This window comes from Cucurbitaria berberidis, assembly GCF_010015615.1.
Source record: "Cucurbitaria berberidis CBS 394.84 unplaced genomic scaffold K460scaffold_5, whole genome shotgun sequence".
NCBI classification, from domain to species: Eukaryota; Fungi; Ascomycota; class Dothideomycetes; order Pleosporales; family Cucurbitariaceae; genus Cucurbitaria; species Cucurbitaria berberidis.
The window spans coordinates 2,381,860-2,394,104 of NW_024468939.1; the positions used below are offsets into that span (position 1 = coordinate 2,381,860).

General features: G+C 50.2%; 5 protein-coding genes across 5 annotated transcripts; 3 read left to right on the forward strand and 2 right to left on the reverse strand.

Annotated features, from left to right (window-relative positions):
- Positions 1–364: 364 nt before the first annotated feature.
- K460DRAFT_420164 (putative O-methyltransferase) lies at positions 365–2,357 on the reverse strand. The gene is made up of 3 exons (XM_040938063.1): positions 2,263–2,357; positions 1,915–2,209; positions 365–1,859 (listed from the first exon to the last, which is right to left on the reverse strand). The coding sequence occupies exons 2-3, from the start codon at positions 2,077–2,079 to the stop codon at positions 816–818; spliced, it is 1,209 nt and encodes a 402-aa protein (XP_040784796.1). The 5' UTR covers positions 2,080–2,209; positions 2,263–2,357; the 3' UTR covers positions 365–815.
- An 897-nt stretch (positions 2,358–3,254) lies between these two features.
- K460DRAFT_358873 (uncharacterized protein) lies at positions 3,255–4,627 on the forward strand (the record flags this gene model as incomplete). Its single annotated transcript, XM_040932143.1, has 6 exons — positions 3,255–3,416; positions 3,476–3,611; positions 3,676–3,687; positions 3,743–4,162; positions 4,214–4,247; positions 4,306–4,627. The coding sequence occupies 6 exons, from the start codon at positions 3,255–3,257 to the stop codon at positions 4,625–4,627; spliced, it is 1,086 nt and encodes a 361-aa protein (XP_040784797.1).
- On the reverse strand, positions 4,560–6,681 carry K460DRAFT_435560 (major facilitator superfamily transporter). The gene is made up of 3 exons (XM_040938402.1): positions 5,795–6,681; positions 5,646–5,744; positions 4,560–5,596 (listed from the first exon to the last, which is right to left on the reverse strand). Exons 1-3 carry the CDS (start codon positions 6,470–6,472, stop codon positions 4,868–4,870), a joined length of 1,506 nt encoding a protein of 501 aa, XP_040784798.1. The 5' UTR covers positions 6,473–6,681; the 3' UTR covers positions 4,560–4,867.
- A 1,234-nt stretch (positions 6,682–7,915) lies between these two features.
- K460DRAFT_370225 (uncharacterized protein) lies at positions 7,916–8,780 on the forward strand. Its single transcript, XM_040934113.1, has one exon. The coding sequence runs from the start codon at positions 7,926–7,928 to the stop codon at positions 8,643–8,645; it is 720 nt and encodes a 239-aa protein (XP_040784799.1). The 5' UTR covers positions 7,916–7,925; the 3' UTR covers positions 8,646–8,780.
- Positions 8,781–9,023: 243 nt separating this feature from the next.
- Positions 9,024–12,095, forward strand: K460DRAFT_293599 (UvrD-helicase-domain-containing protein; the record flags this gene model as incomplete). Its single annotated transcript, XM_040929434.1, has 2 exons — positions 9,024–10,905; positions 11,020–12,095. 2 exons carry the CDS (start codon positions 9,024–9,026, stop codon positions 12,093–12,095), a joined length of 2,958 nt encoding a protein of 985 aa, XP_040784800.1.
- Positions 12,096–12,245: the final 150 nt, after the last annotated feature.

A 12,245-nucleotide genomic window follows, 5' to 3' on the forward strand; every position in this document is an offset into this window, starting at 1 on the left:
TCAACACCACACTCTCACTACAACACACCTACAACCAGACTGTGCTTAAAGATCTGTCACCCACCATGCGCATCAATCGGCGCCCCTGTGCGTCTGATCGCCACCATGACCACGACCACGCAGTTACGCAAGACCCACATCGCGCTGATGTGCGCATTGGCGCCTCTTCGCGCAACGTCGAGTAAGCTGCAGCACTCTCTTCATCTTGCATTACTAACTGGCTCCAGACATTTCAGGATGGAAGCTCTTGGTGACTCCCTCCCGGTATACAGCGAGTCACTTCCCGATGGGATAGACATTGACGGCGAAATGCCGCCCGTCGCTTCCATGTTCCAAGATCCAGCACGCTCACTGAAGCATGTTACCTCACTGTTGATTATACTACTGGGTGCTCACCAAATCTAGTCGCGCTCCTGCCAAGATGGTCGACACTGGTAGGTGGATACAAACCCCACAACCGTGAAATCTTGATCAAATCCACTAAGAGACTTCACGGTAACTAACTGGAACAAGACAGCCTTCTCGAGTTCCTTACCGTCTCGATCAGACTACAAAAGCACGAGTCCAGACTCAATCGGCGCGCAACTACGATCTCCGAAAACCGCAAGGATCCGTTCTGCTAAAGAGCACCGAACACACGGCGCCTCAATATTGTCACCCAAAGTCGGACATGGACAATCACTCAATGGCAGTGCGAAAATCTCCAGTCCGTGACAGGAACTAAGAATGAGTTCAATTACAATGGTGACAAATTTAGAGGTAATTTCGGGACAGTCATCATTCAGCGGGGTCTAGACGGTAACAACGTTCTTTCCTTATTTCACATAGGCAGCCACTGCCAGCTCCGCCTCGATTACGCTTTCAGCAACGCCCGGGTAGCTGTATATCTTAACCAACTTCAATCCCGCCTTTGTGAGGATGGCCTTCCAGTCCGCCTCAGTCCTCTCACGGACTGCAAAGTGAGCCAACATCATCATGTCCATCGAAGTAGCCGCGATCGTAGGATGTTCCTCCGATAGGACAATCTCATTCAACAGTATCCGGGAATAACCAGGCTTGAGTGCTGGCTTCAAACTCTCCAGAATCTTAATACCCTCCTCGTCACCCCAGTCATGCAGGATAGAGTGGAGCGCATATGCTCTCGCTGCCTTGATCGGCTGGGGAGTGAAGAAGTCGTGAGCCTGGCTTTCGAAAGGAAGCTTTTTTTTGTCCTGGATGCTGGCGATGACAGGTTCACGATCTTGCAGAACAAGCTTTCCAGGGTGCGAGGCGTGTTGTGTTGCGAACAATTGGACGTCGTGTCCACGGCCGCCTCCAACATCTACGAGAAGCACATCGTTGTTGCTGGGGTCAAAGCCTTTGATCAAACGCCCAGCAACTGGGTAGAAGCCCGGATCGTACCAATTTGCCTTTCCAGCGCGATACGCAGACATGAAGGCATCAAACTCATCCAAGTGAGGAGGCGTAGCAACCAGCCACGGAAAGAACGGCAGCTGGGTTCCATGAGCTGCTTGAAACGGGCCATCCGTCAGAGATGTCGGCAGCTTGTAGTCGGTCTTCTTAAAAAATTCCGGAAAGCCATTGAACGATGGTCGAGCCACATCGTAGCAGAAGTCGATGCTCTTCTGATAGTTATCTGCTGCTAGCCCATCGCTCAGTGCTGTACCAAAGAACTTCCCATTGAAGAACGAGACGATCTTCATGGCGATAAGGTGACGCATGATGCGTTGTAGTAGTACCACATCGACGCCCGTCTTCTGTGCCAGATCATCTGAACTAATGCCGGCGTCGCTAGCATTTTTCAGGTGCTGGAACAGCTTAACTTCCACGGCAAACTTGCAGTGCGCTGACAATGCCGGCTGTAGCACGATCAGTACAGTAAGCGATTGTGTTTATGGCATTCCTGTCACTGACCTCAGCCCAGAAGCTCCTTTGGAGGAATTCACTGGGTATTTCAAGTGCGGCGATAAGATCCCTGCCAAGTTCGATGAGCGATTCACGCGAACCTATCTCATCGCCTTCAAAAGCTCTACCAGCAGCGGCGATGCGCTCAAGGATTGGAAAAACCGGGTTTCCCATTATTTCGATTGAAGATATCGAAGTCTATCTGTTTACTACGCAGAAAGAAGTGACATAGGCCCTGAGAAAAAGACTGGACTTATAGTAGCGGTCCCACTCCTCCTACCTTTCCACTCGTGAGGCACGGTAACTGACTCGCGACATTAGTCTGTGTGTTCCTTGTCTTGAAGCTGGTTTACTTCCCTCTTGCACATCCTAAACTGCGAAGACATGTTCAAAAAGCCAGCGATCTTCGCGGTCTTGAGAAGAAATAATGGCCGGACGAACTCTAACTGTTGCTGACCTTTTCGAGGTTCTTGTATGTCCCAGTGATTGCTCCAGGCGCCTGTTGTGCGGCCTGGCGGATGTGACGGGACGCACACCCCCCACCGCCCCACCCGTGAATACTTGGACTTTAGCGCCACACCAGATCTATCGTACGCTTCCTTTTCGCCCTAGTTTAGCCTACTATTTAGATTGTACGTATGGCTAGGAAGCAGCGTAGCCTAGAGATACAGACCTTGACCAACACATGTATTCCTTCAAGGTCGCCTTTTTCATACTTGTTTATTGGAGCAAACACGCCACAACTCCTGAGCTAGAGCAGCGTTTTATGCATTACCTTCGACGGCCCTGTATCCTGCCCGTATAGTGACCCACATTGTCCCGTGTCTTGGCAATCACCTGTTCCCGAGCTGCTCGTCTGGAACCAAATGTCTACCAAGCACACAAGTGCTTCAGTCTTTGACAACCTCCAGGCTCTATCATTGCAATTTCCCAACCTGACTCCTACTCAGCGCACACCTTCCCAGCTGCCTCCCCAGGTTTGGTTGTCATCGTGACCAAAATTTGCAGCAAGTGGGTCACAAAAAATAAGGAGCCAGAACCTTGAAGTAATATGATGTAGGACGCCAGAATAGGTCTATTTCACATGGGGGATGAGCTGATAATACGAAAGCGTCACGCTATTTCCTAGGAACTAGTTGCGGCACAGTCCAAGCCAGAACACTAAAGCGCCGTACGTTTATGATGATCGGCGTGGTCCTTGACGCAGCATTCCGAATGGATACTTTTACCAACACGAGAAAACATGTTCCGGCAATTTGGCTGAGTAACGCAGACGAGACCTCTCGAAGCTAGGAAAAACATGACTTCTTTCATGTCTACTCAATTCTAAAGAATTTCAGGTGTTGGTAATGACGACTGTAGATTTGAGCCAAAGTCGACAGACGGAGATCCTAGTCGTGGCATGGGTCATGACAGGAGCTGCCATACTCACAGTTGGTGTCAAGCTCTTTGCTCGCGTCAAGATTGTTCAGGTTGTCGATTGGGCCGACTTCTTTATATGCTTCTCACTGGTAAGATCTCACCTCGTTTATTCGGTCGCAACATATTAGCTTGAATCTAATTCACGCAGATTCTAAGCATCATCGCCTCTTCGTTCGTGCACTATGGAGTGGCACTGGGATTTGGCCGTCATACGGCAGCTATTGCAGCTGAGTACGGCGTGGAACGGCTGTTCAAGACCGCCAAATTCCAAATGCTAGGATACCGTAAGTGGAAGACTACAGTTCGCAATCCAGGTCGAGTGAATTGCTGAAGCTAATGAGTTCACAGCCTTCAACATTGGTCAGTCTACGTTCCGCACAACACCATGGTGCGTCTCCTAAGTGACCCCCGACAGGCGCTTTCAGTTTCCCAAACATCTCCATCGCTATTCTGGTGTGCCAACTGCTCGAGCCCAATCCGCGACGAACCTTCATCCTATATGGCATGGCCATCCTACAAGTCATTTTCGCAGTCATCACGATGACCCTCGCGTTTTCGCAATGTCGACCGACCCAAAAGTTGTGGGAGAAGACACTACCAGGATCATGCTGGAATCCGAATGTTCTCAATTACTTTTCATACTGGCTCTGCGCGTACACGACATTGACCGACGTCGTTCTAGCCGTTGTGCCAGTTCGCGCGTTCTGGCAGCTTCAGATGCCCATTTCTACGAAGGTCGGTCTCTGTGTTATGATGAGTCTGACGATGCTGTCCGCCATTGTCACCATTATCAAAGGAACGTACTTACCCTTATTCACGGATACGACGGATCCACGTACGTACTACCCCGATACCTCGATACTGGACAAATACTCATACTCCATAGTGTACAAGCCGGTCCCCTTAGTCCTCTGGGGTTTGTAAGTATCGACCATCTCCCTGCATGAACCATCAACTTGACAGCTGTTCATTATCCAGGGTCGAACAGAATATAGTCATTATAGCGGCTTGCATTCCAACCATACGGCCTTTCTTTCACAGGGCTTGGAAACGCGACACTAGCACTGGCAACGCATATTCCGCTTCCTCCGACCCTTTCGCCAACTTATCAACGAAAGGAAGCCACACGGGACATCGCAGGGTCGGATCGGCGACGGATGTGGCACTTGAGGACATATACAACAAGGATGATGCGGCATCGCAGGAGTCACAACAGGGTATTATACGCACTGTTGACGTGCCTGTAGACTGGAGAGCGCGTAAGGCTCATCGTGCGAGTGACAAAAATGTGCTTGAGTGATAACCGAGTTCAGCCATGAGAGTAAAATAGCTAGATAAGAGGCGCCAATATGATAAGCCCATACGTGCGGCTAAGTAAATGAATCATCACGTCCGAACCATACTAGGTAACAAAGGCAGACCCTCGTGTTAATAATGCTACACATACAAGAAAGAAAAGGTCTTCTGGTCTATCAAAGACCCCCCTTCAATACAATAAAGTGATCGTTAAGTTCGCGTCTTCATTCCCCCTCTCCAGGCTTCAGAGAACCTCAGTAGTTGAAACCGCAACCCTCGCACCCTCCTCGTCTACCCTGGTCTCGATGTCTTTTCTCTTCGCATCCCTCTTTTGCAAGTATGCAATTGTGCCGGTGATCAGACCTTGCGCGATAAATGCACATACACTATAGATAAATCCTTTTCTAAACTTCGGTGAGTCAACCTGCGGGTACGTCAACAGAGGCACCCAAGCATTAAACGCATAACCCATGCTGTTCATGATGCCAATCACGATTGCTCGTTCCTCCGCATCCGCGCCACAGATTTCGTTCGCCCAAGACATACTCAGTGGCCCGTATGGCACAGAGGCGCGTTGCAGGAAGAACGCAAACCATTTGAGGCCAACGGGGATTGTCCAGATAGCGAGACAGAGAGCTGAGAAGAGGCCGAGAATGGTGGAAATGCTCATAATGCGCGCCCGATGCCGGATTGCATCACTGATGATAGCGAGGGAAACCGTAAGGACCAGCTGGATTGCTGATGCCCCCGTGGGGATGATGTTGATCTTCGAGACGGACAGATGTTCGGCTTTCAGCCATAACGAGAAGGGATTCACGCTGCTAGAAGGCCAGAGATTGATGAAGATGATGTACAGAAGCGTTAGGAGGTAGACATGCCATCTGCCGAAAATTCTCTTGAATGCTGAACGGCCAAGACGTGTTCGCGGAGCTCGACCGACTTTCGCCATGCGGCTTTGTGCAAGTGCACGGTCCTACACAGGTCAATCCTAGCCTTAGAGCTATTGATATGGATTGACTTACATTTTCGTTTAGGTAAAAGGCGCGCGTGTTCTCCGGCAAGTCGGGAAGTAGGAAGAAGCCTGCGATGCAAATTGGTGTGCTGATGATGCCATCCATGATCTACGAACGTCAGGAACAACTTTTGTGCGAGGTGATACTCGGGTACTTACAAATAACCACTGCCACCCGGCAAATCCTCTTACACCATTGAGGCCTTTATACACAGCAGCCTGTAGGTATCCAGAGAACATGCTCGCAGCAGCCGAAGATGCATGGAAGATGCATGCTCTCTTTCCCAACTCGCTCGGCTTATACCATGAACCCAGGATGGTATGCGCAGCGGGATAGAAGATCGATTCTGCTAAGCCGATGAAGAAACGAATTGCAATGACATGGTTGCTCGTCTTCGCCGCCGCAAGACAGAACGTTAACATCGTCCAGACCAGTTCGCATGAAGGGACCCAGATTGATGGCCGAACTTTAGTCAAGACAATCTGACTTGGAATCTGGCCAATAACATATCCCACCGTCCATGCTGTGTCGATAAGATTGATCTCGTTCTTGTTCATTTGCAGATCCTCCTTCATGCCGCTAACGAAAGCGTTGCTGATGTTCGTTTGGTCGAGATTTTTGATGAAGTATCCGAGCGAGAGCATGGTAATCAGGTAGATGTCCAGCTTTTGGATGAACTTGCGCTCTTCATGAGTGCGGCCTGGCTCATAATCCCAAATGTAGGACCACCATGGTACCTTCTTACTCGCGGGCTCTTGTGATAGCGAAACGTCGGGTGGGGTGGAAGGGTAAACCTCTGCTTGGATTTTCTTGTCCGAAGCTTGGTTCAAAGCCATCTTGGGTAGGAAGAATGGTTGCGAGAACGCTCAAGCTCTGCGCAGGATTTCGGGGCCATAGTCTTCGAGGACCAGCCGTTTTGTATGCACGTAGGCGGCAAAAATTGGGAATGACTCTATACATGCTTCAGATTGCGTGAGAGCGTGCTACAGGGTTCATCACTCCATGCTGTTCATCGGCTGCGATCAAGCGCCCCCCGAACGGGATGGAATCCCACGATCAAGGCGCTACGATAGCAAGCGAGAAGCGCCAAAGTTTTGAAGCTTACAAGCTTGATGATGTGTGGAGTACTATTAGGTGCGGAAGTGGCTCGGGAAGGGTCGTGGGGTTGCCGTCATCCCCAGCATGAATGAGGTGCTCGGAGATGCAGGGTGTAGATGCGAGCTTATCATTGGGTAAGCGCGAAGAACGTAAATAATACGATATCGATGTCTGCCCATTTATGACTATAAGCAAGCAGCAGAACTACGATTCTTACTGTTAGAAATTGAGTAGAGCTCAAGCATTGCGATATACAGGAACAAGCACGTCTTTTGCCAATGTGACACCTCCGATCCTAAAGCCGGAAAAGAGCCGCGCTGTGTTACAGTTCACATTTCTTGTCGACTCATGTCCTTGGATGACTATGGCACCCTGCTGCAAGCCTAGGTTAGAGATAGGACGAGCAAACTACGATAGCACAAAGAAAGTGGCATCTAAATGTGACTTTTAGCGTGTTATGCAAATATTCAGTTGGAGGCTGTAACAGAACTCACAAGAACCATTATTTTGAGCTGCGAAGACCAGTATAATTCTCCTTGGTTTGCAATATCTTCAGCTTCATTGGATACGGAAATAGCCTCATTCATTCTGGGTAGACTTTGTTTCAGATTGAGAGATTGTGCAGCTGTTCACAAAGCAGGCTAGGCTGTATTTTTTCAAATCAATGGGAGAGAGGAAAGAAAAGTATCGAAACTCGTTTAAAGGTCTCTAAGAACCGTGGAAGCGATGTCGTAACAATATGGTACGGTACCCTCATGCAAAACCTTGTCGCCTAAAGTGAACCGTGGAAGTACGGAATATTGTGCTGCTTTGTTGTAGCCTTATAGCTCAACTAGGGCGCAGGCGGCTTTGGAAATCCTCTTATAAGGAGCCCGTTTTGATATATGGGAGCTTGCAAATTGTGCACACTATCGAGGAAATAGGTTGGGTACACAAGCGTACAACAAGTACTAGTTAGTGTACGTGTGACAAGCTGTAGTTTGGTTGCCTGTGCCGCAGCGCAGTTACATAAGCACGCCGTTGCCTAACTTCTTGTTTGCTAGCAAAGCGCGACGACATTGTTACTCTCTAGAAGCAAAAACATTGCAGCCATGCTACGCAGTCAACACGGAGAGCTATCCGCACCGAATTTACTTATCGCAGCTGCACCAGGTACTTTAAACCCCCTCTTGCTCTGTACCGAAAAGGCTAATGCTAAACCTAGAGCTACGCAATCAGGTGTACAGTTACCTACTCGAGGACCTTCAAACTAGTCTAAACGTCATCGACTACTATGAAGTCACAACATCCAAGAGAGATCGTCTTTTAAATTTTCTTGCTCTTACTCGCGTCTCCCGCCAAATTCGTGGCGAGCTCCTGCCCCTACTTGTAGAGTCCCAAGTAATCCGCGTCCATCTTCGCCATGTTCCTGCATTCTCAAACTCGATACTCTGTCACCATATCTTCGATTTGGGCATTTCAATCGAGATACCCTTGAAGATAGACATTATACTGGATATGTTCCCGAATTCAGTCACAAAAATGGACGCGGATATGGCTTCTCTCCTGAGGCTCGTTGTGACTCGACCGAAGCTGCATTTGGCGTTTACGACTACCTTGAGGGGCAGATGGCGGGACAAAAAGATTCCCGGGGCATCAGAGAACAGGGTCCAGGAACTTAATCGCATCTTCTCCCTTGAGCACCGAGACGCCTGGAAGTCTGCCCTTGATTCATCGATAGCACGTGTCGAGCTCTCTGAAGTGTCAGAAGGAGAATTTCTGGGAGAGTTTGACCTTTGCTTGCGGGAGGGGTCTGAGGTACCACCTCTGCATGACCTTGGGTTTCGTGTTCAGAGTCTAGATGCAGAGGGGCGGGTGCCACGGGGAAACGGACCATTCTTGGACCGAAATTGGATTCGGGTGGTCATTTAGACGGAGTGGTAATGTGAGGCCTGTCTTCATCGGTACGAAGAAATCTTCTTCAGATTCAGTCAGTACTGGGCCAGACATGCTTGCCTTCCCAACTTTGTGTGGTTAGCACTAATTACTGGGAATGCGAATAGGAAGACATTTTTTTAGCTACCTAACCAAACAAGGAATGTATTCATACCATATGACTTGTAGTTTCAAGATGCGAGAATAATAAAGAGACGGTGTTGGCTAAAACAGTAATCAAAATGCTCAGAGTCGTAATGATAGGCTTATCTTATCATCACGTGCAGCGCGTACTAGCGCGTTTCCTTGATGTCTCTTCGCGCGCTACGCCTCCCCCACCACTCGACATGGGACGCGACACGTCCAACCCACTCTATGGATGCCCTGCTAGAAGGACTCAATGATGCGCAGAAGAGTGCGGTCACCAGCCCTGCGAACGTCGTGCAGGTCCTCGCGCCTCCCGGTTCTGGAAAGACGAAAACACTGACGGCGCGTGTCGCGTATCACATCAACCACGAGCGACTGCAGCCATGGAACATCATTGTCTGCACTTTCACCATCAAGGCGGCACGAGAGATGAAAGAGCGCATCAAGGGATTCGTAGGCGAAAAATTGGAAGCCAAGCTGATTCTGGGTACCTTCCATTCGGTCGCCCGTCGCTTCCTCTCGCGATACGGCCATGAGATTGGGATCGTTAAAAACTTCGGAATTGCCGACACTGATGATAGCAAGGCAATCATCAAGCGCATTGTGACGCGGTACCAGTACACTATGGAACCCGGGCATGCTCGCTCAAGGATTTCCCGCCTGAAGGCGAAGGGCACCTCGGCGGAAAGTTTCGCTGCCACCTCCAAGAAAGTCGACGACAATGAGTTCGCGCAGATCTATTCGTCATATCAGGAGCATCTCAAAGCGTCGAATCTGCTGGACTATGATGATCTACTTGTGCGATGCGTCGAGCTGCTGCAACGGCATCCATCGTGCGTGTCGACAATCCAGGCCGTTCTCATCGACGAGTATCAGGACACGAACAACATCCAGTACGAACTAATGAAGCTCCTAGCTCAACGGACTAAGCGCATCACCATCGTAGGTGATCCTGACCAAAGTATCTACAGCTTTCGCTCTGCCAAAATTCAAAACCTCTATCGCATGCGTTCGGAATTCCCGGAATCGATCGTCATCAACTTAGAGAACAATTATCGTTCCTCTGGATGTATTCTTGGCGCAGCTTTAGCGGTCATCGAGCAGGACGAGAGTCGACCAGAGAAGGCCCTGATTGCTACTCACTGTGTCGGCGAACAACCCACGCTGCGCCATCTCGCTACTGTAAACGTTGAAGCTCAGTGGATCGTCGGCGAGATACAACGTACCAGAACACTTAGTGCCGGACTTCTGAACTATAACGACTATGCAATCTTACTACGATCGGCAAATCTGTCACTATCCATCGAACGTGAACTAGGACGAGCTGGGATACCATATCGCATGGTTGGTGGAAAGCGGTTCTTCGACCGGGCAGAGATTAAGATTATTCTCAACTACTTGCGATGTATCAGTAATCCTGATAATAATGATGCCATTGTGGGCGTTATCAACACGCCATCGCGTAGGGTCGGAGACAAGACTGTCAAGGGCCTACTTGAAGAGGCAGAGGTTCAGAAAGTGTCGTTGTGGCGGCTCGTTTGCGACATTGCACAAAAACGAAAAACTCCTGCGACGAAGCTCTCTACACCATCGGAGCAAGGCATCACGCTGTTCTTTAGGCTGGTCAACAATGCGCGCAAGAAGCTATTACCCGCGGCTGGTGATGCCTGCAACCTTCTCGACCTTATCAGCTACATCCTGACCCAAACCTCTTTCGAGTCGTATCTCAAACAGACATACAAGGAGAACTGGAAGGATCGATGGGCCAACATAGAGGAACTGGTCGGCCAAGCCACGCAGATGGCCGCTACTCTCGCAGAGGGAGAGGAAGCTGCCGACGATGCTTTACCCGCTGTAGACGGCATCGAGCAGCGCCCAGACACCGCTGTCGATACTCTTTCCAAGTTCTTAGTCAATGTCGCTCTCGCTACTGAAATTGAGAGGGATGGTGGCGAAGAGATCAGTCAAGTGACCCTCTCCACTATACACGCCGCCAAAGGCCTGGAGTGGCCTGTCGTGTTTGTCCCTGCAATATATGATGGATCACTGCCACATTCTCGAGCCGAGAACCACGACGAGGAACGACGGCTGTTGTATGTCGGAATGACGCGTGCGCAAGCCCTACTCTATTTAAGTTGCCCCGTCAGACAGTCCGGCCAGGACCAAACAACCCTATCAAAGTTCGTATCATCGAAGAGTATTCAGAAGTACTTCAGTGACCGAGGGCCTGACCTCGCATTCAAACGTACCACCATCCCGGATCTCGCTACGATTCTCCGTAGACCGTGTCCCGCAGCTACTGACCTCGAATCTGCTCGCACTTTGTTGGAACGCCTAGAGGACGATAAGCATCCAGCAACGAGGGAAGAAATTGACGGGGAAGGTTCATCTTGGGGGGCATCATGGGATGATAAGTTCAATGGCTCCGGCCCTGGCGATGACGGCGGCCAGGCGTCCATCAAGCGGCGCAAGCTTGAATCTTCTTCCTCGTTCTCCACAACCATGCACAAAAGTTCGGGCTTCTCCATGGGTTCCACAACCATGCAAACTGTTAAGACAGGCTTCACCAGCGCTAGGGATCTCGGGGATCTGCAGGCTATGCAGCAAGAGGCAGAGCGCATTCGCATGCTTGCGACTGCTCGAACCGCAGAAATAGGAAAGGCGACGTACAACGAAGCGAAAAAAGTAGACGCAAAGCCAGCCCGAGCAAAGGTTGTCAAACCACGCGCAACAGGACAAGGCGCTATCACGAGCTTTTTCAGGAAACCCGGCAGTAACTTCTCAGCAGAGGTAGAGCGAGTGACGGTTCCTTCCTTGCAACGTTCACAGTCCTCGCTGTCGGGCCATACCGCCCTTCATGACATTTCAAATGTTCAGCCAGCTGCACCACGAGCCCCACAACGTTTCCAGTCGCTATCATTACCCAGCCACAAGTTGCAAAGTCGGCCCATCCTGACTAAACCGAAGCGGAGCGAACCTGAGCCCGGGGCTGAGTCTACTCGATACGTGCTTCTGTCCAGCTCGCCCGCAAAACCCGAGCATGGAGACACTACCTCTACCCCCTTGCCAGATGACGAAGACAAGACCATACGAGATCCGGAGAGTCCGGTGAAACAGTCTTCGTCATCATTCAGCACAGCTTCTGGGTTCCGGCCAGCGTCTACGTTTCATACTACGTCCATAAGCCAGGTGCAAAATCAGGTGCAGAATCAGATGCAGAGGAAGACGCTGGGGACACGGAGGACGATGCAGGGATGGAGCGTGAAGCATAATCAGATGCCGAAGCCGCGGCCATCATGATGTTTATACCAGCCAGGTGCTTTGCGCTCGATGTTCAGGAGTTTCAGGGGTGCATTGGGCTGGCGTTCAAAATCTAACTTGACATTAAGTAGCTTATCATACCCCAACTTGTTCGCAGTAGCACAGTATCACTGAGGAAGATTTATTGCG

Coding starts and splice junctions, on each gene's coding strand:
- K460DRAFT_420164 (XM_040938063.1), bottom strand. CDS start 2,079: ATGGGAAACCCGGTTTTTCCAATCCTTGAGCGCATCGCCGCTGCTGGT. Junction 1,860..1,914: donor AAAGGAGCTTCTGGGCTGAG/GTCAGTGACAGG, acceptor ATCGTGCTACAG/CCGGCATTGTCAGCGCACTG.
- K460DRAFT_435560 (XM_040938402.1), bottom strand. CDS start 6,472: ATGGCTTTGAACCAAGCTTCGGACAAGAAAATCCAAGCAGAGGTTTAC. Junction 5,745..5,794: donor CCGGGTGGCAGTGGTTATTT/GTAAGTACCCGA, acceptor TGACGTTCGTAG/ATCATGGATGGCATCATCAG. Junction 5,597..5,645: donor CCTTTTACCTAAACGAAAAT/GTAAGTCAATCC, acceptor TGACCTGTGTAG/GACCGTGCACTTGCACAAAG.
- K460DRAFT_370225 (XM_040934113.1), top strand. CDS start 7,926: ATGCTAAACCTAGAGCTACGCAATCAGGTGTACAGTTACCTACTCGAG.